Source organism: Cololabis saira, chromosome 19 (assembly GCF_033807715.1).
Source record: "Cololabis saira isolate AMF1-May2022 chromosome 19, fColSai1.1, whole genome shotgun sequence".
Taxonomy (NCBI): domain Eukaryota; kingdom Metazoa; phylum Chordata; class Actinopteri; order Beloniformes; family Belonidae; genus Cololabis; species Cololabis saira.
This window is the reverse complement of record NC_084605.1, coordinates 12921599-12946579: the sequence shown is the minus strand read 5'-3', so window position 1 is coordinate 12946579 and position 24981 is coordinate 12921599. Positions and strand designations below refer to the sequence as shown.

The window sequence follows — 24981 nt, the reverse complement described above, 5'->3', positions numbered from 1 at the left end:
AGAGGCCCATGATCACTCTGGATGAACTGCAGAGCTCTACAGCTGAGGTGGGAGACTCTGTCCATACGACAACAATCAGTCGTATACTGCACAATTCTGCCCTTTATGGAAGAGTGGCAAGAAGAAAGCCATTTCTTAAAGATATCCATACAAAGTGTTGTTTAAAGTTTGCCACAAGCCACCGGGGAGACACAAACATGTGGAAGAAGGTGCTCTGGTCAGATGAGACCAAAATCAAACTTTTTGGCAACAATGCAAGACGTTATGTTTGGCGTAAAAGCAACCCAGCTCATCACCCTCAACACACCATCCCCACTGTCAAACATGGGGGTGGCAGCATCATGGTTTGGGCCTGCTTTTCTTCAGCAGGGACAGGGGAGATGGTTAAAATTGATGGGAAGATGGATGGAGCAAAATACAGGACCATTCTGGAAGAAAACCTGATGGAGTCTGCAAAAGACTTGAGACTGGGACGGAGATTTGTCTTCCAATAAGACAATGATCCAAAACATAAAGCAAAATCTACAATGGAAAGGTTCACAAAAAAACATATCCAGGTGTTAGAATGGCCAAGTCAAGACCCGGAACGATTCTTTTGGACCCCTGCTCTCCTCTGTCGTATTTTGATGAAGCACACGTGAATATGAATCGAGAATTTGTGGAAAGAACTGAAAACTGCTGTTCACAAACGCTCCCCATCCAACCTTACTGAGCTCGAGCTTTTTTGCAAGGAGGAATGGGCAAAAAATTTCAGTCTCTCGATGTGCAAAACTGATAGAGACATACCCCAAGCGACTTACAGCTGTAATTGCAGCAAAACGTGGCGCTACAAAGTATTAACTTAAAGGGGCTGAATAATTTTGCATGCCCATTTTTCAGTTTATTTGTTAAAGTTTGAAATATCCAATACATTTCGTTCCACTTCATGATTGTGTCCCACTTGTTGATTCTTCACAAAAAAATACAGTTTTATATCTTTATGTTTGAAGCCTGAAATGTGGCAAAAGGTCACAAAGTTCAAGGGGGCCAAATACTTTCGCAAGGCACTGTATGTAGTTGTCTTGGTTATTAAAGACTGGGCGAATTTACTGGTTATATTAGTATCAACAGAAATGCCCCACAGCAAAGCTGAGGCTGCAATCCTTCTTTAGCCTGAATAGAATGAAGCAATATAAAAGACGAGCAAATATTTTTATTTTATTTGCTTATTTTACTTATATCAATAGTTTAACCTCAGTCATTGCATCAAGAAAATAAAAATAGAAAATACCCGGAACGATTCTTTTGGACCCCTGCTCTCCTCGGTCGTATTTTGATGAAGCACACGTGAATATGAAGCGGCGTTGTGGTGACAGTCGTGCGAACTTCACATGGTAAAGAAAAAAAATCATAATTTACACTTTATGTACAACCACCATTCAATTTAGTGAGATAGTTTTGACAAAAATGTTAACGTGCATATGTATTACAACCGTCTCTGTATGGAAGCTCGTAGCAATGTTACCATTTTGTAGTTAATTGACAAAATGTACTTTTCTGTTTGTGTGTAGATGGTGATTTTAGCTGCCGTCTATCTTAAAAATGAAAATGGAATCAAATTTGACGAATACTGAGGTTCGCCTCGCGGTTGCCCAGTGTTTCCGGACACTCTCCTCATCCACGGATCGCCAGGACGTGGTCGCCGCTCTCCAGAACCTCCACTCTTACCTGGAGGATGGACCGGGCTGTACCATCACTGCAGCTCAGCGGGAAGAGTTCAGGAGAGCTCACTACACCCGCACTCTTCAGTTCCTGGTCAGTAACATCCAGGCTGACTGGGTGCACAGCTTCTCAGCCTCACAGCGCACGGAGCTGTGGGATGGATTCTTCCTCAAAGGTCCTCCAGACCAGTCTTTTCTGGTGTTGATGGAGGCCATAGCAGAGCTCAGGTGGGTTGTGCAATATAGAGAATACAGATAAGGCCTGTGTTGAAAAAATCGATTCTCATATTAGATAGATAGACTTTATTAATAGACTCAGGGTCCATTTAAAAAAGACAAACACACATATACATTTAAAAAAAGACAATCATGCCAGTGTTTCCACATTGCTGATTCATATCTCACAGCACTCAGTCCAGGATTGGTCAACAGCATTAAAACAGAGTTTTGTGTGTCATTCAGTCGACAAATGAATCTATACATTAGTTTTCTCAACAGAGCATGAAAAGTGTTTATACGCATTTGGCAGAATAACTCACTCGCACTACAACACCTGGGTTTTCCTAAAGATCGATTTAAAAAAAAAAAAAATTTTCTCCATCATTTTCGCCAGGTTTAACTTTAATCCCAGTAGTCGGACACACAGTTTGTCATGACACTTCTGAAAAATGCCAGGTGCTTCATGGCAATATGTGTGCGTGGTGACAGAATAAATTAGATAAGCTAAAATGATTTGTTTACTGCATGAACTGTTGCAATTTCTTTCTTTTTTGCACTTTAAATGGATATTGAAAGGCCTGTTCGAGTTATTTATTTCTTAGTTATTTCACAATAATTATTGTGAAATTATTATTCCACTGGTTATTTTACAGTCATATAATTCAGGCAACAGCTCAAAAAATATTTTAAATAACACTAAGCCAAATCAATATCGAATTGGATCGAATCGAATCATGATAATCGATTCTGAATATTAAGAATCGGAATCGAATCGATTCTTGACATTTGAATCGATACCCAGCCCTACAGATATGTTTTTAATTTTTCTTTTTGTCTCATGCTAACATTTTCCCTCCACAGCAGACCCACCACAAGTCTGGACCACTTTGTCAGCATCACTGAGAGATTCCTTCAAAGTGGTCGTCTTGCTGACCTGCTCTGGTCCTACTGTCTGCAGGCAGTTTCATCAGACTCCCCCCAGCTCCGAGAGACTCTGTTGGGTCGTATAAGCGCACTACCAGACATTACTGCCAACAAGTTACATCCCAACAACAGACCCCTTTTTATTCCTTTGCAATATTACCCACTACTGGCCACAGAGATGCTGACTGTTTTGGAGCGGACCTGCCAGGCACTGAGAGGTTGTGGTGATGACATTGTCTGACAAAACTGTTACTGGATATATATTCAGTCTGTTTTTGTGTAACTTGTGTTTGTCGTTTTATAGATGGCACAGACTGTTCTTTGACTTTTGTGGCTCAGACACTTGGAAAAGTGTGCATCCAGGGACACAGTGGTGAGTTTAAATACATTATTCTGGAAGCTGTACAAAAATATTTGATTGGCAAGATGTTTAAAAAAAGATAGCTTTGAATTTTGAATGATAGTTTACGGTTATCATTTTTGATCATATCAGTCACACCGCACTGGCAAACCTGGCAACATGGAAAAGTTGTCTTCTAAAATATTATTTTTTTGTTCTACTTTCTCAATGTCATGATGCTGTTGTTTTTTTGTTGCTTGTTTTTTTTAAATTCAGTTTTTCCAATATTTAATTTTTAATTTTTTGGCAGCCACAGTGGTAAATTGACTCAGTATTATTGCAGAATACACAATGACACCTCATCCTCTTCATCTTCATCTTCTGTTATCCTCTGGTCATCCAGCCTCAGTCCTGGCTCTGATGGCTCCCCGGCTGTCTGTCTCCACGCACTCAGACATGGTGTGGCAGAGGGTTTGCTGGAAGCTGCTGGAGAATGTTCCTCTGCGGTGGATGGAGAGTGTGCTCACTGGGCTGGTGCAGGCTGTCAGAGGGTAAGGTGGTCAGGCTTGATTAGACAGAAATAATTCAAAACTTTCTTTGCATTTTATTTCACCAGTCTCTTCCCTTTTGTTCTCCTCTTCAGACCTGATGCCTTGAGCAGAATTATTGGAAATCTAGTGCTAACAAATAAGAAGGCTCAGTTTGTCCTGACTCATAAACTGTTGTTACTGCAGTACAAGTATGAGGTAATACAGTACTTTATTGTATTACTATGAATCATATAAACATACACATGGTTTATGTCATATGTTATGACAATTTTCCCCAGACTCAGGTTTTGAGAACTATTTTGGGATACCTCGCAGCAGACAGGGATCGAAGACCACTCCTCACGCAGGTTTGTGAATCACACAAAGTGTCGGCAGCCTGATATTCTAGTTTGTTTGTGGTTTTTATACGTAAACATGTGTGTTATTAGGTTCTACGGTCTGTGTCGCAGGCCTGGGCTAACCCCAGTGCTGTAAAACACACCTCTGTTGAGCAGCAGTTCTATGTCAGCAAGGCTTTACTGCTGACTGTGAGCCTGTTGAAGGACTCTGAGCTACAGGAGCTTCGCTCTGGTACAGTACAATTGTAACAGATTGTTTGAAGTACTACAGTTTTTCTTTCAAAATGTTTATCACTTAAAGATCTATCAATCTATCCATATTTTATATTGTATAATATTTTAAAGCATCATCAGATAATAGATCTTGCATACTGTTTTCCCTGCTAAAACTTTAAATGCAGGTCATACTATATTAAGAAAGTAACCGTAGAACTAAACTCCTACTGTCATGTAGTAGCAGCAGCCATTGAATCAGTATTGTTTAATCTTAAATAAATTGATTATTACTTTTATCTCCTCTAATCTGCTGTGGTGTCGTTTTCAGAGTTACTCCAGTGCATGCTAGGTGGCATGCAGAGCCATCTGGACAGCGGTGTGATGCGCATCAGAAGCATGGGCATGGTAGTGGGAGAGTGCCTGAGCTCCCGTATGGATCTCAGTGGAACCAAGCTCAAATTTGAGGTTGTGTGTTCAGCTGAAGCAGATGGTGTTGCAGTTTGTGCCAGATTAACGTTTTAGCTAATTTGTCTTCAAAAAAAATTTGATTAATATTTAATCTGGAGAGTATTTGTGCATCTTAAATTTCTGTTGTATTGTGTTTTAGTATGAGCAGGATGCAGATATTTGTGAGCTGCTGTCTTTCATGATTCCCAGCACATCAGATGAGCCTGAGCCCAAGCTTGTGAATGAGTAAGTGTGAAAGATGATCAATTCATTTTGAGGTCCACTTTTTGTAATTGTTCTTTTCAGATGATACACTCTTGTCAAGGCAAGGAAACGTGAGTTTATTTACGCTTTAAAAGAGGCCCGTATTGTGATAATCACCACACGTCCAGCTTTGTATTCTCCAAAATCTGGTACAAAAATATGCACGGATTAATTGAGATCTGCACCAGACATCAGCTCTTCCTTGGCTCGACTATCTCCAGTCGGGATGAGGGGTCTTCCTTCAGACCTCAGCGATCTGCCTGATTGATGTAACTAACTGAGACTTAAGCATTCAGCAAGCATTGCTTTGCATGCAGAGCCACAGCTTTGTTAACAGCTCAGTATCTGGGTGGCAGAAATGTTCTCTCACTAATGGAACTCGTGCCGTTGATGAAAGTGACAATCCATCTGTATCTTTCCTCACTTCCCTCAAAGGAATTCCTGTTTTCTCTGACTGCGTGAAAGCCATCGGTTATGATTTTCTGTAGCTTTGTTTATTTGAAATGTAATGGCAAACTCAAGGTGACCCATTTATCGAAAGAACTAACCAAACAGAAAAAAGAAAGTAGAAGAAGTTTGATGGCTTTGATGTCCTGCGCACATACAGTAGATGGGTGTCGTGGATTGCTCTCTTAAAATGCTTTTATGTGCGGAGGTGTTTTTTGCACCTTGACACTGCGTATTTATACACGGTGTCAAGGTGTGAAGATGCCTTTTTTCCCCTCCTCTATCCCAGTGTCATCCTTGGAAAATAGGCGCATTATAACATCTGTGTAACACTGTGTGACAGTGTATCCAAAGTCAAATTCCCTGTTTGATGTATTCAAACCCTGTCATTAAAGTCTGATTCTGATTATAACGTTTTAACTTAAGCAGCGTGATGAAAGTGATCAAGTTTATAGTGTTTGAATGGAGTACTGGAGAAAATGAACTTTATGTGCTCATACTCAGCTGGAAACTGTCTATTTTTATGAGATCATACAATATTTATGAGTGATTGTCTCTAAATGTCATTTGATTTATCATCTGCAGAGTTGACAATCCTGAAGGAACTGTGAAAACAGTTCCATCTTCTCACATTTTATCTTCACAAAACTCGTCAGCATCTCAGCTCTCAAGAACCAAGGCAGACTCAGACCTTGATAGGTAAATATTTGTACAGTCAATAAGGCAAAAACAAGTTTGTGGTTTTGTGTCAGTTTTCTGTGTCATTATGGGATTATAAAAGTGTGTTTGTCAATGTAGTGATGATGAGCTCGCTCCGTACGACATGACTGGAGATCAGAAGATGAGTCAGGCCTCCCCGCCACGGTACCTCAGGGACTGTCTGGAAAGTACGAGTCGAATCATTTAGTTTTCTTTAGTTCTGTTTTTCAGATTGTCTTCTAATGGAGCTGTTTTAAAATATTTTCTTGGTTCCAACTTTAATGGTTTCCACTATATCAACCAAAATCCAGTTTTGATATCGTCGGAGGACCCTGAGCGCGTGGAGCTCAGTTTGAGAGGTGCTGAGAGTTTGGTACGGAGGAACGTCTTTGCAGCAAAGGAGGTACCCTGAAGTTTCTTCTAAAAGCCAACTAGTCATGATTTAATACAAATTTTCTTTTTTTAAGTTTTATAACGGAAAATTTTGAAATTGTGTGCCATTTCTCCTTTTTTACTTTCAGATAAGTGTCCAGATGACCCAAGTGCTTCTTCACATGGATGACAAATACAGCATTGGTGGCTTCCTGATGCTCAAACAGGCCACCATGGTGGCTCTCACTGTCACCGACTGTATTCCTGTACGATTCTCTTTACTTTTTGCCTTCTCCTTGCAAAATCTGTTTCAATTACAGCAAAATTTGAAATGCTTGAAGCATCAATTTATGTTGTTTTCAAAATGAAATCGTCTCTGTGTTCTTTGTTAGGTTACTCAGTATTTGACCACAGAATTTTACTCTTTGAACTACAGTCTCCGTCAGCGGCTCGACATCTTGGAGGTGAAAACAAAAGCTTTCAATGTGGCCATGTAGCGCCCACAAATTTGCTGTTAGTTGTCTTCATGTTTAATGATTCCCACACACTTTTAAATGATGAGGCTGGTCTTGTTTTGGTGTTTTAGGTCCTTGCCATTGCAGCTCAGGAGCTCTCAAAACCTGTCCCCAAAGAGAGTGCACCATCCATTAGCGCTGCATCCACCAGTGAGTTGACTCAGTATCCAGGTGACAACCCTGTTCACTGGAGACAAGTAGTGGAAACGCGGCTCCAAAGCAAGACGAAACGCATCTCAAAGGTACTTAAAAAGACAAACATTTCTATCTGCCTTTATAGTCTTAGATCAAAACTTCCTCTGACGCTGCTCTTCTCGTTGCCACAGGGCACCACACAACCGGCATCTAAAGCTACCCCTAACCGTTACGCCCCTGTTGCTGGATACTTCTTTTTCCCTCTTCTGGGGAATTATGACAAGTATGTATGTTGCTTTATGGAGGAAATTTCACATTGAATATGTTGAACAACATGTTTTACCAACTTTTTGTCAGGCCTCAGGTGACCTTTGACCTCCTGGGCAGCGACCACCTTGTGCTGGGCAGGCTGATCCACACTCTGGGCGTCTTCATGCACCTAGCAGTCAATGCACCGGTACTTCCACTCGTCTGTCCATTCTAGTGTGGCATATTCTCAGTTAGGAGCGTAAACATAGTTGTTATATTTGGATGCCGAAGTAATCAGACCTCTGCTTTTAATTTTACTCATATACAGTGTCATAATTTCAATTTAGGTACTGTAGCTTTGAGGTCATATATTTGTCCTTTCATCGTTCATATTTATATGCAAGCCAAAATCAGGAAAAAAAATTAGGACGTATTAGGGCTGTTCGATTTTGCCCAAAAATAAAATCTCGATTTTTTTTCTCTCAAAATGATGAGAAATGATTTCAAATATGCTGTTTTTTTATTGAACATTTGCCCCATTGGGCTTTAAGTGCAAACTTTGCTCTTATTAAACAAAAAATTAATGAATAAAGTGCAAAACTCTGTAAAATAAATATAATAAAATATAAAGTTTTATCTCTGGAAAAAAAAAATCAGCAAATCAGCACTTGCAAACATACAGTAAGTTATATTTCCAATTAAATAAAACAAGACATTTTCTAATTAAACTAAACTGGGTCTTTGCATGCTAAATAATAATGCAACCCATGAAGGAGGTAGAGGTGTGTAATGTCAGTCATTACATTTGCTATTTACATTTGCAAGTTTTTTGCTGGAACACGAGCCGGTCTACCGGTGGCAGGTTCCAACGCCCCCTCCTACACTAAAGAGCCTCTCCGATGGGGCACTTGTCGCAGGTATTGAGAGGTATTTCCATCAATCATTAATATGGTATCAATCATTAATATGTGTGCAGACAAGGTAAAAAAAAAAATAAAATAAAAAAAAAAAGTGAAAAATCGATTTTACGATTTTCACGTTTTAACATCGTTCTAATTACATAATCGCAATTACGATTTAAAATCGATTAATCGAACAGCCCTAGGACGTATAGAAAAAGCAAATTAAAAAGCTTGCTGCGATTCTTACGGTGTCTTTTTTTCTCATTTTTCGAACATTTTATTTGATAATATGTACCTTCATTTCAGGCCTGCACACATCCCATAAATAAAGTTGAGACAGTTTTTTTATGTTTGATAATGCTGCTTTTTTTCTCACATCTAAAAGATCTTCTGGCATTGATGATACGAAGTCATACAGACGTTTAGGTTTTATTTTTTCACCGTTTTGAATGCACTGTTACGTCATCATTGGCATTGAATTGTCACGAATATATTTTTCTTCAATGTTTTACAGGATGAAATATAGATGAATGAAACAAAAATCAAACTAAAAGTATTAGTAGGAATCTTGTGCTGTTTGTTTGTATGTTTGTTAGGTTTTTACAGACTGTCCCAATATTTTCTGATTCAAGATTGTATATAATATCACGCTAACCCACCTTTTTCCTCCCCAGGTAGCTGCACAGATGGGTTGTGCTTTGTTGGACTTTGTGTGGACGGTTCGCTACCATCTGGATCAGTATGTCTGATGTTTCTCTCTGTAAATGAATTAAATGATTTTGAACTGGAAGGAAATATTTGTGGTCACTAACAATATCTTTGCACAATATTCCTGTTGCAATGGTCGCTTTGCCACGATAAAGTTTGGAAAGACGACAAACACTTAAAATGAGGTAAATGTAAGGTCTTTACTTGATGTGTCTGAGTTCTCTCTGTTAAAGGATGGTGAGACGTGGTGTCCTCTTTGCCGTCTGTTCTGTATTTCTGAGCATGCCCGGCCAAAGCCTGCTGCCGGACCTCGGCGACCAGCTGTTTGAGACCAGAAATTGGCTTTCAGGTAAAGAAAAAATGCATTCAATTGTTCAAAAGAGTTCAAAAGTCTTCTAAGGCACTTGTGTTCTTTTTTTTTTTTTCTTCCATTCACGATGACACCTAACTGTGTTTAGCCTGCTGTGAGAAGACTTTCATGTCCCTGATCCTTCTGTTGCATGTAGAATATTTGCAGGAAAAGTGACTATTCCTGGCTTACCTGATCCCACACAGTGCACATCTGGTCAATGAGTACCTTTCAACACTTCCATAAGGTTTTACATTAAATTTGTGTGTAAAAAGAAAAGAAATTACTTGTGGGTGTTGCTGCAATTTGCAGCTCAAGCGCTGTGCATGCAAATCGGTAAATGTAGCTTGTTGTGTAAAAGAATTTCGAGTGAAAGCCAGAAAAAGTTCAATGTAATTACACTCCCATTTAGTCATCTTCAGCAATAATTCTCAGTCTCTTTCCAAGCCCATTTTATCCATATGAGTCAAGTAAGCTGCCCTAAACCTACGCAGGGGTTCAACATGGACTTGAATCATGCCAGCTGATAATTTGTCTGCTGTTTGACTGACTGGTTTTGTGGTTGTGGCTCATAAGTATAATGTGGTTTCTGTTTATAGAACATAGAAATGTTGCAACAAATTTTCGACTTTCATCAACGATATATCCTTTCATGTCTTGTCAGTTTGTGTCACTTAAAGTGGCCCTTTTAGTATCAGTGCATGTCAATAATTATTTACAGGAAAATCCAGACTGAGTGCTTGATAAGGTTGATAAGTGATTGATAAGGTCAAGATGAAATCATTGTATCGGCTCCCACGTGCTAACCGACAATTCAGTTTTCTCAGAACATTTCAATTTTCATTGATAAAAGTAATTTAAATGATCTTTGTTTCAATAGATAGCATAATCTTAGGATTTGTTATTATGCGTTTGGTCTCGGACCTCAGCTACACCTAGGCCATCATTCTCTCAGATATCCCTTGGGTAACACACATTCATGCCTTCATGCATAACTACGTAGTACAACACACTGCTGTCCAGCTGCACTGAGCATTTCTGGGAAGTACATGAATATCCAGGATGTCCTGTGCTATAACTTTGACGCATGAACTGCTGGGTTATTTTATCATGTATCTATTTTTACCCCCAAAACCGATACAAGTATTTCTACATTTAAATGACATGAAGCTGAAGGACTCTGGGTAAAGGTGCTTTTACTTTGTTACAGATGTAGCTGAAGGAGATCCTGATGCAGATTGCAGAAGTTTAGCTGTACAGAGTCTGGTACTGTTGGATAAGACCCTGAAGAAGCAGCTACAAGGTCCACAGGCTGTCAATCTGGATTCATGATCACAACACCGGTAACGGACAATTAAAATTCTGAACGTAAAGACAACCACATGGACAGAGGATCATTTTCCTTCCACCCACTCACTCATCCTCATAGAGTCTGGAGAACTGGAGTATTCTGGCTAGCGGAAGTTGTGTCCCAGATATTTACAGAAAGGGTGATCCTGATGATCCGCTGAAGGATATCCTTCAAGCTTAAGAACAAGTATTGCAGGTGCTTCGCTATTTTGTGTTTTTGTTTTGCTTTTCTTTTCTTTTTTTTTGTCTCATATCCTGGAACATTCAGCTAAGCAGATGAAAAAGGCACACTTATGAGTGACCTTGCAGAATCATACAAAGATGCAGATTATGTCATGTTTTGGATGGCGTATAATTTCTGGACCAAATTCAATATTGATAAAATAAACAATGGGGTCTCACTTGTGCTTTTCATGTGTATATTGAAAAGTATAAATGCCTAACTTATGATAAAATGCTTTTCCATATACACACATGCACAATGCATATTCTCTTGTACAAGATGAATGTCTTATTGTGCACTATCCCTGTTTTGAAATAAATAAATTACAATTACACACACTTCCTGTGAATATCTCTGTAAACATGGATTTAGAAATAACAGAAATACCACTACTACCTCCTGTGGTCATCGTTATTTATTTTTACATGTTCTTTTGTATATTTTTTTAGATATAGTTATTTTCTCATAGATTTACCCACTCATGTCCCTGACATAATATGTTTTATTTGATATAGCTGTTTTTGTGCTTTTTTTACATGGATTTTCTCAGGGAAAGCTTTACCCTCCATCACTTGAATGGAGAGAGTAACAGAGAGTAAGACCAAATAATTATTCTTTAAAAAAGAAAAGTCTGCACATATCTAACTTGGCTCCTCGGATCACATCTCCATTAAGCTGGCAGTAAATCTACACAGACCAGTGCTTTGCCCAGTGACGCTGTCGCTAAGCTAATAAGTGCTTCAAGACCAAGGCCAGCAGATGTTCAGGAAGTTAGCATAAGAGGTAGTCAGGATGAGGAATATGTTTCACCTGTTATAGGCTGAGCGCTTCGTATTTGTGTGACCTCACAGTAAAAAAACTTCTGGATTTAATTTTAAAGTCCAGCCTCCAGGCCTGCAAGGCGTACACTACCTCGCCCAGGAAGCACAGAGCAGAAAGAGGGACCAAACCTACAAGGTAAAGCTCAGAGCTGTCCCACATTTATGTTTTCCTTGTTCCTACTTAGGTTTTTTCTGGGTGGTACAGCTTCTTCTTACAGTACATAAACATGCACTTTTTTTTCTAAATGATCTTCAGATACTAGGGTGCAATGTTGTTTGTGTCTCTGTGAGACTGTAAATTGCAGGGGACCTGACCAGAGTGTACTCTGCCTCCTGCGAGCCTATGGTGTAGGACATGGAAGGATAGATGACACGGGCCGCTCATACAAATGTCCACAGGATGTTGCCACTTGGCTAAATTCAGAGTTTTATTGTGTCATGTTGAGAGTCTGTGAATCTGGATTCAGAGTTGTAGACACATTTGCATTCTGAGCAGCAAGTGGGCAGGAATAAGAAGAACAAAGACCACCTGCTCTTTCGAAACAGAAACTAATTTGTCCTAGTATAATTTGTCCCGGGCATAAAAAGAAGCACTATGATAAGCAGACTACCTGATCCCCCATGTGACAGCAGCAGATGTGAGGAGAACCTGAACCAGAAAGTTAACCCTTTCAAACCCAACGCCACATTAACTCTGTCTGGAAGAAGGCTCAGCAGAGGTTGTACTTCCTGTGTCAGCTCAGGAAGTTTAACCTGCCACAGCAGCTGCTGACCACCTTCTACACTGCCATCATACAGCCTGTTCTCTGCACTTCCATCACTGTCTGGTTTGGATCGGCCACCAAACTAGACAGGCACAGACTGCAACGGACAATTAGGTCAGCGGCGAGGATAATCGGGACTAACCTCCCATCTATCCAGGACCTGTACCGGTCCAGGACCAGGAAACGGGCAGGTAACATCTCTGCAGACCCCTCACATCCAGGACACAGTCTGTTTGAACTCCTCCCCTCTGGACGGCGCTACAGAGCTGTGTACGCCAAAACCTCCAGACACAGAGACAGTTTCTTCCCCCAAGCTGTTGCTCTGAGGAACTCTCATCACTCATAGAGTCTCAGAGTAATCAACCACTGTGCAATAATAATAACAATAACCACAATAATATGCTGTAATAATGCACCTTTCAATATATATGTATACCTCATACTGCTGCACCTTTCACTTAAAAAAAAAATTGTAGGCCTATACAGAACTGTCTCAGAAAATTAGAATATTGTGATAAAGTTCTTTATTTTCTCTAATGCAATTAAAAAAACAAAAATGTCATACATTCTGGATTCATTACAAATCAACTGAAATATTGCAAGCCTTTTATTATTTTAATATTGCTGATTATGGCTTACAGTTTAAGATTAAGATTCCCAGAATATTCAAATTTTTTGAGATAGGATATTTGAGTTTTCTTAAGCTGTAAGCCATGATCAGCAATATTAAAATAATAAAAGGCTTGCAATATTTCAGTTGATTTGTAATGAATCCAGAATGTATGACATTTTTGTTTTTGTAATTGCATTACAGAAAATCACAATATTCTAATTTTGAGACAGTCCTGTATATAATAACTGTCATTTGTCTATTTACTGTACAGTGAGCGAAAATAACCAAGTCAAATTCCCTGTCTTGTTTGACCTGACTTGGCCAATAAACCTGATTCTGATTCTGATTCAAAACTGCAGACCCTGACAGGATCCTTGCAGGGTCCTCAGCTGTTCACATCAGGTTTTGGAGATACCACATATTCTATAAGTGGCAACTAAAGGCGACTGTCCCAACATGTCGAATGATATAATCTACTTGCAGAGGTATCAAGTAACGAAGTACAAATACTTCGTTACCTTACTTAAGTAGAAATTTTGGTTATCTATACTTCATTTCGGCCTTTAAAAAAAAACTATCCAGTTAAATTGCTCCATCCGGATAGAGTGAATTTGGTTGTGGTTGTTTCAGATGTTCTTGTCCAGTTTTGTTCTTACATCCGTTCCCTCAGATTCCTGCAACTAAACTTGGATGTACATTCCAATAAAGGTTAGGATAAATGATAACATGCCTCTGAAGTTTGACTTTTTGCACCATTACAATACTTATAGGCAACTAGTCATCATATCTCCTGCTCTCTGAAACACATGTTAATGCTCAATAGTACACATATATGGTTCTTTAATATATTTGCATTATACTAAGATGCATTCATTTTCAATGGCTTTTGTCCTTAATGGCTTTTTTTCCCCCTTACATTACTTTTACTTTTATACTTTAAGTAGTTTTGAAACCAGTACTTTTATACTTATACTTGAGTAAAAAACTTGAGTTGATACTTCAACTTCTACAGGAGTATTTTTAAACTCTAGTATTTATACTTCTACCTGAGTAATGAATGTGAATACTTTTGACACCTCTGTCTACTTGAATCAAAAGAGTGATTCAAGAGGATTGAGATGCTCGGCAACAGTCGGTGGTTTCCGTGACTCCGCCCCCTCCAGTTTGTGGTTGTCATGGCAACCGGGAGAGACGCACAGGAGGCGACACAGACGTACTCCAGGGAACTAACCATGTCTTTCAAGTTTTGACAAAAGTGTCTGTTATTTTGGAAAAGAGTGACACTGCGGTAAGTCGTCAAATCTTAACAGAGTGGGTTTCTTAGTTTTAATTTGGAGTCGGTCACCCACGGATGCTAACTTTGGCTAGCTTACCCAATGCTAACTGCTAGTTAGGGCTAAATGAGCTCAGTGGTTCCTCAAATAACCAGTATTACTGTTAATAAAAACGGGTTTTGTTATGAATTCCACATAATTAATTATTGAGAATCTGCATTCTTGCTTAAATGTGTCCATATTTGAAAACTAGTGAAGACAACCCCACTCTAAGTGAATAACAGGGATTGTGAATCGAGATGCAGGTTTGTGGTAACTGTGATCAGAGATCTTTCAGAGCATCGATCTACCAAATACACAAGAATGGTTATAAAGCTGTGAGACAAACATTAAAGTAGCGAATTTGGAGCATTTGTTAACATATTACCTACCTGGATGCTCTGCTTGATTGATTGATTGATTGATTGAAGAATTTATTAGAAGAATTGCATAGGATCAGGTACAGTTTCATGACAGTACAGATTTGCTGATACAAAGTCAACTAAAAGGCATTATTCCAAGAAAGCATTACACTTATTTACATTGGAGACCTTTTTTAAATTCATATAACATTGAATGACATACAGGTAAGAAGCAGTACTTTGTAGGGATGATTGTTAAAAAAAGAAAAGGGGGGAATTAGGTACTGTTATTTTGCACCAAGAGAGACTAAAAGGTGATGAGACAAATAGAATAAGCTAGGTAATACAAAACAAAAGCAGAAAACAAAACAAAAAAAAAACAAAAACAAGAAGCAATAATCAGAAGGAACAGCGGGATGTGCAGTAGAGGCTTTGATTATTCCCAGTTACGAGTAGCAGCCTCCTGTAGGTGGCTTTTTAGGGCAGACTTGAAGGAGATTAGGGATTTGCTTTCTTTTATGGCTATCTGTAAGGAATTCCACATGTTGGTAGTATAGGATGCAAACGAATTTGAACCTTTCTTGGAGTTAACCCTGGGCTGAAAGTGATTTGTGGAGCTGCCTCTAGTGTTATGGTGGTGAACATCTTTTACATTTTGAAAGTATTTAGACAAGTACAAGGGTATTTTGGAGGTGTAATGTATCTTGTACACCAAAATCAATGCAAGAAACTGTACTCTCTGTGCTCAGCTCCCATCTCTTGCTCATGTTTTGTTTTGTTTTTTCCTTCAGGTCAGGACATACTGTTCATTGGGGACATGGCAGTGTATTTTGACCATCGTATAGAAGCCCCCGAAAGCAGTGATGTACCATCTCAGTTGACATGGCACTCAACTATTCCTATATTGGCTGTGGCCTCAATCAGGCCTGGAACTGGAGGCAATGTAGACCTCTACCTGCAGCAGGTAAATATTGAGCTAAGAGGGTTTTACTCTGACAGAAAGAGTTGGAGCACACGCCTCTATTGTCTTACATTCCCTACAGGTGTCCTTTCCCCCCTGCTTTTTATTCTTTACACAGACAGTTGCAGATCCTCTCAAGAAAACAGCTGTCTTGTCAAGTTTTCAGATGACACAGTCTTACTGTCTCTTCTTCAGGGTGTTAGGATTTAATGAAATTATTGAAGCTCAAAACTGTCTAAGCTCTCTCTTCAAAGTAATCTCATTCTGATTAAGAGCAAAAGGTTTAAATTAGATTAGAAGTTAAATACAAATATACATTGTAGGAGAGGAGACGGGGGAAAGGTGACACCTTAAGGTGATTTCCCCTTGATAGCAATACACATACAATTTGTTGAGAGACGACAATGGAAAGAAACAGATGTTTAGCATTGGGGGGTCTGATCTGCGGTCTGGTTTGACACCTCAGATGGGAGACAGTTAAAGGAAATGTAGAGCTGGAAGTGACAAAGTTCGGGGGTCTTTTCCCGTAGCTGACTCCCTCCACCAATGAAATTCACTTGCAAAGAACATCCTCCTTTTCAGTATAAATTCAACTGGACTCATGAAAACGTGGTGCATTTCTCTCCGACCCACGCGGTCTGAAGAAGTGTACCCCGGCCGGAGACAACTGTACCTCCGGCCGGAAAAAACCTTGTGCTTGACATGATTAAAAGTTGTATTAACCTGTAACTTTATTCCATTAGTCTTTCTTGGTTCTCCAGACAAAAGAACACGTATCTTTCAAGGGCCACCAATCAAATCACGGTTGTGCCCTCCCCGAATTTATCAAATGGTGTGAAGATAGCTCTCTCTCGACCTAAATGTAGCAAAAACCAAAAAAATGATAATAGATTTCAGGAAATCCAGTGTCGACCCCAAACCGAGCACTATTCACAATGAAGAGGTACAAATAGTACAAACGTACAAATACTTGGGAACTGTGTTCGACTCGCAATTGAAATTCAATGAAAACACTGATGGCATTGTAAAGCGAGCAAATCAAAGGATCTATCTGCTGAGGAAACTCAACTCTTTTGGTATCAGCAGAAACATCTTATGTACCTTTTATCAAACTTTTATTGACTCTTTTAACATTTTCTTTTATATGTTGGTTTGGTGGTCTATCCATGAAAGACAAGAAGTGTCTGAACGACATTGTTAGGGTTTGCTCTAAAATTACTGGAGTCCAGCTGAAAGACCTCTGCTCTCTTTGGAAAGCACAGGTGGTGCAGAAAGCAGACAGGATACTCTCCCACCCTGATCATGCTCTGGCCAACCACTTTGTAATTATGCCCTCAGGTCGGCGGTATTATGTGCCGGTGCGGAAAACAAACCGCTATGCGGATTCCTTTGTTCCGTCTGCCATAAGGCTGCTAAATGCAAAATGAAACTTTAAGTTTTCTTGCTATGAACGACTGTGAACCATAAAGTATTTGCATTCTGCTCTGCTGTGCTGTCACTGGTTGTGGTTGTTGTTGCTGATGTGGTCGTGGATGTTGGCGGTTTGGTGTATCATGTGTTGTTGCTATGGACAGGCCGACTGTATAAATGAATTGCCCTTTGGGATTAATAAAGTATTCTGATTCTGATTCTGATTCTGATTCTAATTGATGCATGCTGATAATACCTTTTGTCCATACACAGGGAGAGTATGTGGAGAGTTGTCATGTAGAACGCCCTCACCAGCCCACTGTGCTGCAGTGGCATCCTTCAAAGACAGTGTTGGCATTGGGCTGGGAGAATGGAGAGGTAGTGCTGCTCACACACCCCTCTGGAGATCAAACAGTGCTACCCAGTCTACATACAGCCCGCATCACCCTGCTTGAGTGGAGTAGCTTCGGTAGTCGCTTGATAACTGGTGATCAGGTATGTTGTGTACAGTAACTTACTCAAAAAACATCCTGCCACTAGGAATGGGCGATATTTTACCGTTTACGATAAACCGTCAAAAAATTCCCTACGGTAAGAATTTGTCATCTCGCGGTAAAAACGATTAATTCCCGTTGATGACGTTTTTGTGTAAAGCTGATTTATGGTTCTGTGTTAAATCCACGCACAACGTACGTGAAGGAAGGAAGGAAGGAAGGAAGGAAGGAAGGGAGAAAACAAGGAAAGAAGGAAGGAAGGGAGAAAACAAGGAAAGAAGGAAGGAAGGAAGGAAGGAAGGAAGGAAGGAAGGAAGGAAGGAAGGAAGGAAGGAAGGAAGGAAGGAAGGAAGGAAGGAAGGAAGGAAGGAAGGAAGGGAGAAAACAAGGAAAGAAGGAAAGAAGGAAGGAAGGAAGGAAGGAAGGAAGGAAGGAAGGAAGGAAGGAAGGAAGGAAGGGAGGGAGGAAGGGAAGAAGGAAGGAGAGAGCAGAAAAAAAGAAGGAAGGAAGGGAAGAAGGAAGGAGAGAGCGGAATGAAGGAAGGAAGGAAGGAAGGAAGGAAGGAAGGAAGGAAGGAAACAAGGAAAGAAGGAAAGAAGGAAGGGAGAAAAGAGGAAGGGAAGAAGGAAGGAAGGAAGGAAGGAAGGAAGGAAGGAAGGAAGGAAGGAAGGAAGGAAGGAAGGAAGGAAGGAAGGAAGGAAGGAAGGAAGGAAGGAAGGAAGGAAGGAAGGAAGGAAGGAAGGAAGGAAGGAAGGAAGGAAGGAAGGAAGGAAGGAAGGAAGGAAGGAAGGAAGGAAGGAAATGAGTGGTGATAGATTTATAGTTAAAAAGGTGGAGTTGAATTGGTATTTTTTTATCGTCATTTTTATCGTTATCGGGATAAATGCCAGAAATTATCGTGATACATTTTTTAGTCCATACCACCCACTCTCTACCTGCCACATATATACCTTTTCTCCACATAGTGATCATTTTATTGCAGATGGGCTAATTTTCCATATGTGATAAGCAAGCCTATTTAGGGGGAATATTGGATGAAGACTGAATCACCAATTTTGTGTACTTTACATAGGCCTGATTAATGCAATAAAGCATGATTGAGAAAACGTATGTGCATAAAACATGACATGTTAACATATGATTTAACTATTTACTAACAGAGTGGAGCTCTAGCAGTATGGAGGGTAGATGCCAGAGGGAAACTTCAAGGAAACCATCTAGTAAAGCACGAGTATAGCAAACCATTAACTTGCTGCATCTTCAGACCTGCTTCACCTGGGGAGTAAGTAGTTCACTTTTTTTCTTTAAGTAAGTTTCACACTTGCTCCCATTGCTGCATTAGTCAGAATTTTTTGCAATTAGGATAGTGCTAAGCACGATTTACTTAACTTAATCACTGAGAACTTGAAGCCTTTATCAGTTGTATTCTGTATCCTTAGACTAGGTAGGTAGAACATGTGTAAGTTTTTTTTCCAATAAGTTGGCAAGAGAAGGATGTGGGCAGTTTGTATATTGGTTTTCCTCAAGTCAGTTGGCTAATTTATTTGTGTACCACAACAAGATGGATGTGTAAAGTACAAACAGCAGTAAATACAATGGAAAACGGAGGCCAAGTTGATCAAACACCTTGAAATTTCCCTTTAATATATGTTTAATCTCTGACAGTGTGCCCTTACCCTCCTAACAGTGATGTGGCAATGCTAGCTCGTGCATCTGTGAGTGGAGATGAGAATGCTCTAGATATGTTCAGCTGGAAGGGAGCCCCTCTGAAGATGGGTCCTCAAGAGCGACTTGCATTCTTTGTCAGCACTGCTGATGGTAAGATTTAACCATTTTGTTTGAGTTTGGGGATGCTGCGTTTAAAACCTTTTATGTTTCATCCACCTCAAGCTGTAAAGTTTGCTTTTCAGCTTGTTTTAATTCATGGTGCTTTACTCCATTGAGTAAAAAGATTTCCCAAATGAATTTGAGTGTATGGAATGAAATATCTACATTTCCATGCCCAATGAAGCAGAGAGTTTTGAAAGGAACAAGTATAAAAGCAGCAAGATCTTCTTATCAGCTAACACGTCATGCTCCGAGACGGATACTAAGATATTTTATTGATTTGTTCTTTAACCATGTGTCCATTATACACAGGTAAAGTCCATAGTGTGAATGAACATTGTAAGACGTGCACACTATTCAGTGTAGAAGGTTCCATCAAGAAACTTTTCTACCTTGAGAAGAAAGAGGCCCTTGCAGTGATCACTGAGACCCTCATGCTGTCACAGTACATGCTGGGACCTGAAGGAGTAGCACAGGAGTTTATGAAGGTATAACATACCCTGCACCATTTCTTTATATTATTATTATTATTATTTTATATATATAATTTGAATGTCTTGTTGAATACTTTTCATATATGTATACATTCTGCATTAAAGCACAAACACAAGAAGTCACTCTTAGTAATAAGTCTTATAACTCTTCCAAGACTACAGCAGACATAGAGATTTATTTTCCATGCCGTGTGTTTATGGATGGTTTGCCACAAGGTGACACTAGAAAAAAGAAGCTCAGTTCCTTGTAACTTGTTAGAAGATGCAGAAATAAGGAACCTTAAAGTTTTTGTCCATGTCTTGATGATTTTCTTTAAAATTAAAAAATAACACGTTGGTCTTGACATGGGATGTTTTAGCAAAATGGCTTTATTTAAGAGTGCAAAATGGAAAAATGGTGTATTAGTGCAATCATGTAAGATGGAAACAATTACGTATTACAAACACATTTGTAAATTTCTTATAAATGTATAAGAACAACATGCTTTTTACAGATCCACACATATGAGTTAATGAGTGTGTCTTCATGACAGGTAAAGTTGAGCACCAAATCTGGGGAGAGTGTAGATATTGTTTGGACTGAGAACAGCCTCCTTATCACATCGACAGGAGAACAGATCATCAGGTAAGTCTTCACATACCCTGTCTAGGCGCATACTACACAATTATGGCTTTAGTAATCATTTTCCGTTGGATTCTTTTAGGTTGTGGGATCTGGACAAGGATGAGAACTATATTTTGTCTCTTGATGAGACTCTGGGGTTTGAGAGGGGAGAGATGATCAACTCTATTTCATACTGTGCAGCAAAGGGTAACTGAAGTGTTATCACATTGTGCAGAAAATATGGAAAGAATGATGGTAATAATAACAACAGTATACAAATATCAAGAAAGTCAATACATGTATTATATTGGAATCTGTAGAAATCCTAGCAGCTGGTACTTCCCAAGGACGCATAGCAATTTGGAGGATGGTAGTGCAACCAAGAAGCAGCAGAAGGGACACCAAGTATCTGTGGAAATTACAAACCCCCACTGAAATAGAGGGAAATGTCACTCTTCTACAGGTACTGTCTGAACCAGCACATATAAACCGTTAGTTAGATCATTTATGATTTACTAGCACTGAACTACTGTGTGTATACTGTCAGGAATAAATTAGGATGATCTTTTTAAGAAAATAAAGTCAGAACTTTGATTTCAGTGGGGCTCCAGCTTGAATCTGTTGGCAGCTAACAATTCAAAGACAGTGCTGATCCTTTGTGAGCATATGATGTCAGCCCACTTCAGTCAGCAGGTGGCAGCAGTGCAACTTACCCCAACACAGCTCAGCATCTCTAACTTCAGCACAGGAGTGCACCTTGCTCTTCAGTCTGACATGCACATCAAAGGAGTGTGTGTTACCAAGGTAAGAATAGATCTGACAACCTCTACAATTTATTTTTCTAATGGATATGATGGGAAACTGAATATCAACTGAATTAATACGACGGATTGTGTCCCACCACCAGGACTCAGTAACAGTCTGGAATGGCAAACTAGTCACCGTCTATGAGCTTTCAGGGACAGTGTTGCGGAGTACAGGTATGATACAAACTAAACCTCCACTAACTGGTTCAAAAGGCTTATGCAGCCTTTATTTCTTTATTTCTTTCAACATACGGTACTTTTATTCTTTTCATGTTGAAAACTCACACCAACTTATCATACCGTCCATCCTTTTTATGTCCCAGGATCATTTCCTTGTGAGTCCCACGTGGTAGCTGTGCATGGTGAGAACCTCTACACTGTGGAACCAAACAGGGTGCAAATCCGTACGCCGCAGGTCTGTTTGCCTAACTTTGAACCAACTATCTAACCCTCAATGGGGACTAAAAATTGATATAACCTGTGTAAGTAGTATTAATATCCATTATTGAGAGTCTTTTTTGTCTATTATCTTCAGGGCACAGTTAAGCAGCTTTTAACTTTTACCAAGGCAGAGGGAAATCCTGTGCTGCTGAATGTGTGCCAGTCCTTTCTGGTCGTAGGTACAGACACAGCACACATTAGAGTTTTCGAACTCTCTAGAAGGTATGAAGTTTATGGGGATCGCTTCCCTTAGTCCAAACACAATTTAAAGAGAACGCTAGCTGCATTTTACTTGTCTCTTTATTGGCAATTTCTGTGTATTTATAGGGATGCCAAAGCTCACAGCAGTACTAAAAACTTGGCTGACCAGATCTGCAATCTGGGAGCTCTGAGGTCGGTCAAGTGTAACGCTAATGGAAGCCAAGTCAGCATCGTAATCACTCAGGTGACAGAGCAGCATACAGTCACTCTTCTCTGAAACCTTAATGTGCTAAAAAACAGTTTAACTGAATGCAACTCTTTCCTCTCAGGTTAACGGACGGCCAGATCATAAAGTCTACTTTTATGACATTGAGATGGACACTGTGACACATTTTGACTTCTTCACTGGCAGACCGTCCAGTGGCATCTTACAGCCAGAGGATAATGAAAAGTAACTGGAATTGATTGTGGCTGCTTTTACTGAGTTCATTCAGACTGATTCAGATTTAGGTTTATTTATACATTTTTGTGTGGGTGTCACATACAGTAGCAACCATGTGTCTTCTGTTGTTTAGGCAGCAGATCCGGGGATCTGAACTGAGTGGTCTCTGTCCTGTGTCTCATTTCTGGGATGAGAGCGAACCTCGACTTTTCGTTTGTGAGACGGTACCTGTTGGATCTGAATCTTCATCAGTGGGTCATTTGGATATGGTAAGCGTCACTCTCAACACTAATAAATCAGACCTGTTACCTATCCACCTATCCAGGTCTTCCCAAGTTTGACAAATGCTCCTCTCGCTTTCGACAGTCTATTCTTTAGGTCCTTCATTCCGCCTCCCTCTTTACAAACTGTGGCTCCTAAATAGGGGAACTGGTCTACTTCCTCGATGTCTTGCCCATTGATTTGGATTTTCTCCTGATTTCTTGCGTGGATCCTCATAGTTTTTGTTTTTTGTGTATTGATCCTGAGTCCCACTCGCTTTGCCTCTTCGTTCATCTGTGTTGTTTTACTCTGCATATGTCGTTTTGTGGAGGAGAGCAATGCTATGTCGTCCGCGAAGTCCAGGTCGTCGAGTTTTGATGTCAGTTTCCAGCGAATCCCATTTTTCTCCTTTTTTAACTGTCCGACGTTTTATCCAATCCATTACTATTAAGAACAAGAAGCTGGACATGTTGCATCCCATTTTAAGGTTGAACCACTCGCATATTTCTCATTGGTCTTCCACTGCACACTGGAAGTCTTTATAGAACGATTGGACCATTCTCACAATCTTCTCCGGGATTCCATACTTCCTCATTATGATCCACAGGCTTTCATGATGGACGGAGTCGAAAGCCTTTTCAAAGTCTACAAAACTAATGAATAGTGTTGCTTGCCACTCATTAACCTGTTCGATGATGTTTCGCAGTATGAATACTTGCTCAGTTGTTCCCCTACCTGTCCTGTATCCTGCTTGTTCTTTCCTGAGTCTGCAGTCGATTCCATTTCTTATGCGATCCACAATAATTCTTCTGAGTACTTTTTTTTAAATAAATCAGAGCTGAACAATAAAAGAAGAATCCATTGTGAAGATAAACGTATGCCTAATAGAGAAAATTACAGTATATTTAAACATTTTTAAGTATAGATATTTTTTATTGAAATATTTACTGGTAATTATCCTGTTTTTTGACAGACACAGACTCAAAAATGGTTTAACAATGTGACACCTTTCTTTCTCTTAGGTGGATGTGTTGGTGGTGACGCTCTTCTGTACACAGGAGCATGGACTCCTCCTGCAGGACTGCTATCACAAACCTTCAGGCCTACAAGCACTGCTTGCTCTTGATGTGCCCTACTATTATTTCAGCTGCAAGGTGAGCGCCGGGAACACTGCTCTGTTTTCTTCTTGTCTTTTTAGCGCAATGGTGGCGGCTCACCTGACACTGTAAATGTGTCATTTCACTGTGGAAATGTGTAAGTTGATTGTACAAGAGATAGCGGTTTTCTTTTTAATGTTAACATATTTGTTGGAAATGTACTTATACCCAGCATTATTCTTACATTAACCTTTATCACACCCTAGCTGTTATTTCGGAAAGGTGGTGTCTTTCGACCGGAAGTAAGTTTCTGTCTCCCAAGATGTGTTGCGAAAGCTTCAGTGTTCTTGACTCCCAGTTTCCGGCAGCTGTGATTGTGCATGCCTTGTGCTGCATTTAACCAAAAGGAACATGGTGGCTTCCAAAGATCAGCAGCACAAATGCATCCATGAAATATCCGGAACTCACTATCAGTGTCCGTTTCCCAATTTAGTCATCTTGATGAATAGATGAATTGATGTTGTCATTTGGTTTTCTCATCCACACTCCCTGTCCCAGTATCCTAGTTTTCCCCAGGATTTGTATTGTATACCTTTTTTCTTCCAGTCATGTTTGCATTTTTCAATATCTTTAAATTTTCTGTACTTTAAATAACATGGTTATCTATCTTCAAAACCCATCTTCCTAATTTTTAAAATGTTTTAAACATTCTGCAGCCAGGTGAAAGGGATCCAGTTGAGGCCCCACCACCTTCACAACAGACCCAGCCTGTAAAAGGAGCACATGCCCAGTTCCCCCATATGGTATCCAGGCGAGCTCTGAGAGACTTTGTGGGCCTGGAGAACTGTGAGAAGACCACTCGTGATGCCATGCTCAACTTCAGCTTCTACCTGACCACTGGTGATATGGATGAGGCTTTTAAGTCTATCAAGCTCATCAAGAGGTATGGCAGTAATGAGCACATTATCAATCAGTCAGTTTTTTTACACAGATATTTGGAAATATCACATTTGAAAATACACATACTGACAATCTGTCCTGGGTGTACCCCTGCGCTTTTCCCCAAGAGAGATGGGATAGGCTCCAGTAGATCCTCATGACCCTGAATTGAAATTAGTGGGT

The 24981-nt window shown here is 39.9% G+C and overlaps 2 protein-coding genes across 3 annotated transcripts in view; both read left to right on the top strand.

Annotated features, from left to right (window-relative positions):
• The first annotated feature begins 1308 nt into the window (after positions 1-1308).
• telo2 (TEL2, telomere maintenance 2, homolog (S. cerevisiae)) lies at positions 1309-11424 on the top strand. Of its 2 annotated transcripts, none has more exons than XM_061707673.1 (21): positions 1309-1373; positions 1551-1928; positions 2784-3061; positions 3148-3216; positions 3587-3734; positions 3827-3929; positions 4013-4081; positions 4163-4304; positions 4617-4753; positions 4896-4981; positions 6032-6145; positions 6245-6333; positions 6457-6548; positions 6667-6783; positions 6910-6981; positions 7104-7274; positions 7359-7450; positions 7525-7624; positions 8993-9057; positions 9260-9375; positions 10586-11424. In XM_061707673.1, exons 2-21 carry the CDS (start codon positions 1582-1584, stop codon positions 10705-10707), a joined length of 2529 nt encoding a protein of 842 aa, XP_061563657.1. In that variant the 5' UTR covers positions 1309-1373; positions 1551-1581; the 3' UTR covers positions 10708-11424. The 2 variants fall into 2 exon arrangements, with proteins under 2 accessions (XP_061563657.1, XP_061563656.1); XM_061707672.1 differs by having other exon boundaries at positions 2781-3061.
• Positions 11425-14322: 2898 nt separating this feature from the next.
• ift140 (intraflagellar transport 140 homolog (Chlamydomonas)) overlaps positions 14323-24981 on the top strand; it is a 29920-nt gene continuing 19261 nt past the window's right edge. The window contains exons 1-18 of the mRNA XM_061707736.1: positions 14323-14434; positions 15613-15785; positions 17466-17687; positions 18847-18968; positions 19374-19504; positions 19826-20001; positions 20541-20632; positions 20712-20818; positions 20932-21074; positions 21212-21415; positions 21519-21591; positions 21741-21832; positions 21953-22080; positions 22186-22303; positions 22389-22510; positions 22635-22770; positions 23785-23916; positions 24576-24802. Of these exons, the coding sequence (XP_061563720.1) occupies positions 15639-15785; positions 17466-17687; positions 18847-18968; positions 19374-19504; positions 19826-20001; positions 20541-20632; positions 20712-20818; positions 20932-21074; positions 21212-21415; positions 21519-21591; positions 21741-21832; positions 21953-22080; positions 22186-22303; positions 22389-22510; positions 22635-22770; positions 23785-23916; positions 24576-24802 (2372 nt within the window). The 5' untranslated portion in view covers positions 14323-14434; positions 15613-15638. The remainder of the gene's footprint in view (positions 14435-15612; positions 15786-17465; positions 17688-18846; positions 18969-19373; positions 19505-19825; positions 20002-20540; positions 20633-20711; positions 20819-20931; positions 21075-21211; positions 21416-21518; positions 21592-21740; positions 21833-21952; positions 22081-22185; positions 22304-22388; positions 22511-22634; positions 22771-23784; positions 23917-24575; positions 24803-24981) is intronic.

Excerpts from the sequence above, each read along its gene's own strand:
- telo2 (XM_061707672.1), top strand. The coding sequence starts at position 1,582 with ATGAAAATGGAATCAAATTTGACGAATACTGAGGTTCGCCTCGCGGTT. Across the intron at positions 6,549-6,666 it reads ACGTCTTTGCAGCAAAGGAG|ATAAGTGTCCAGATGACCCA; the intron begins GTACCCTGAAGT and ends TTTTACTTTCAG. Across the intron at positions 7,275-7,358 it reads AGACGAAACGCATCTCAAAG|GGCACCACACAACCGGCATC; the intron begins GTACTTAAAAAG and ends TCGTTGCCACAG.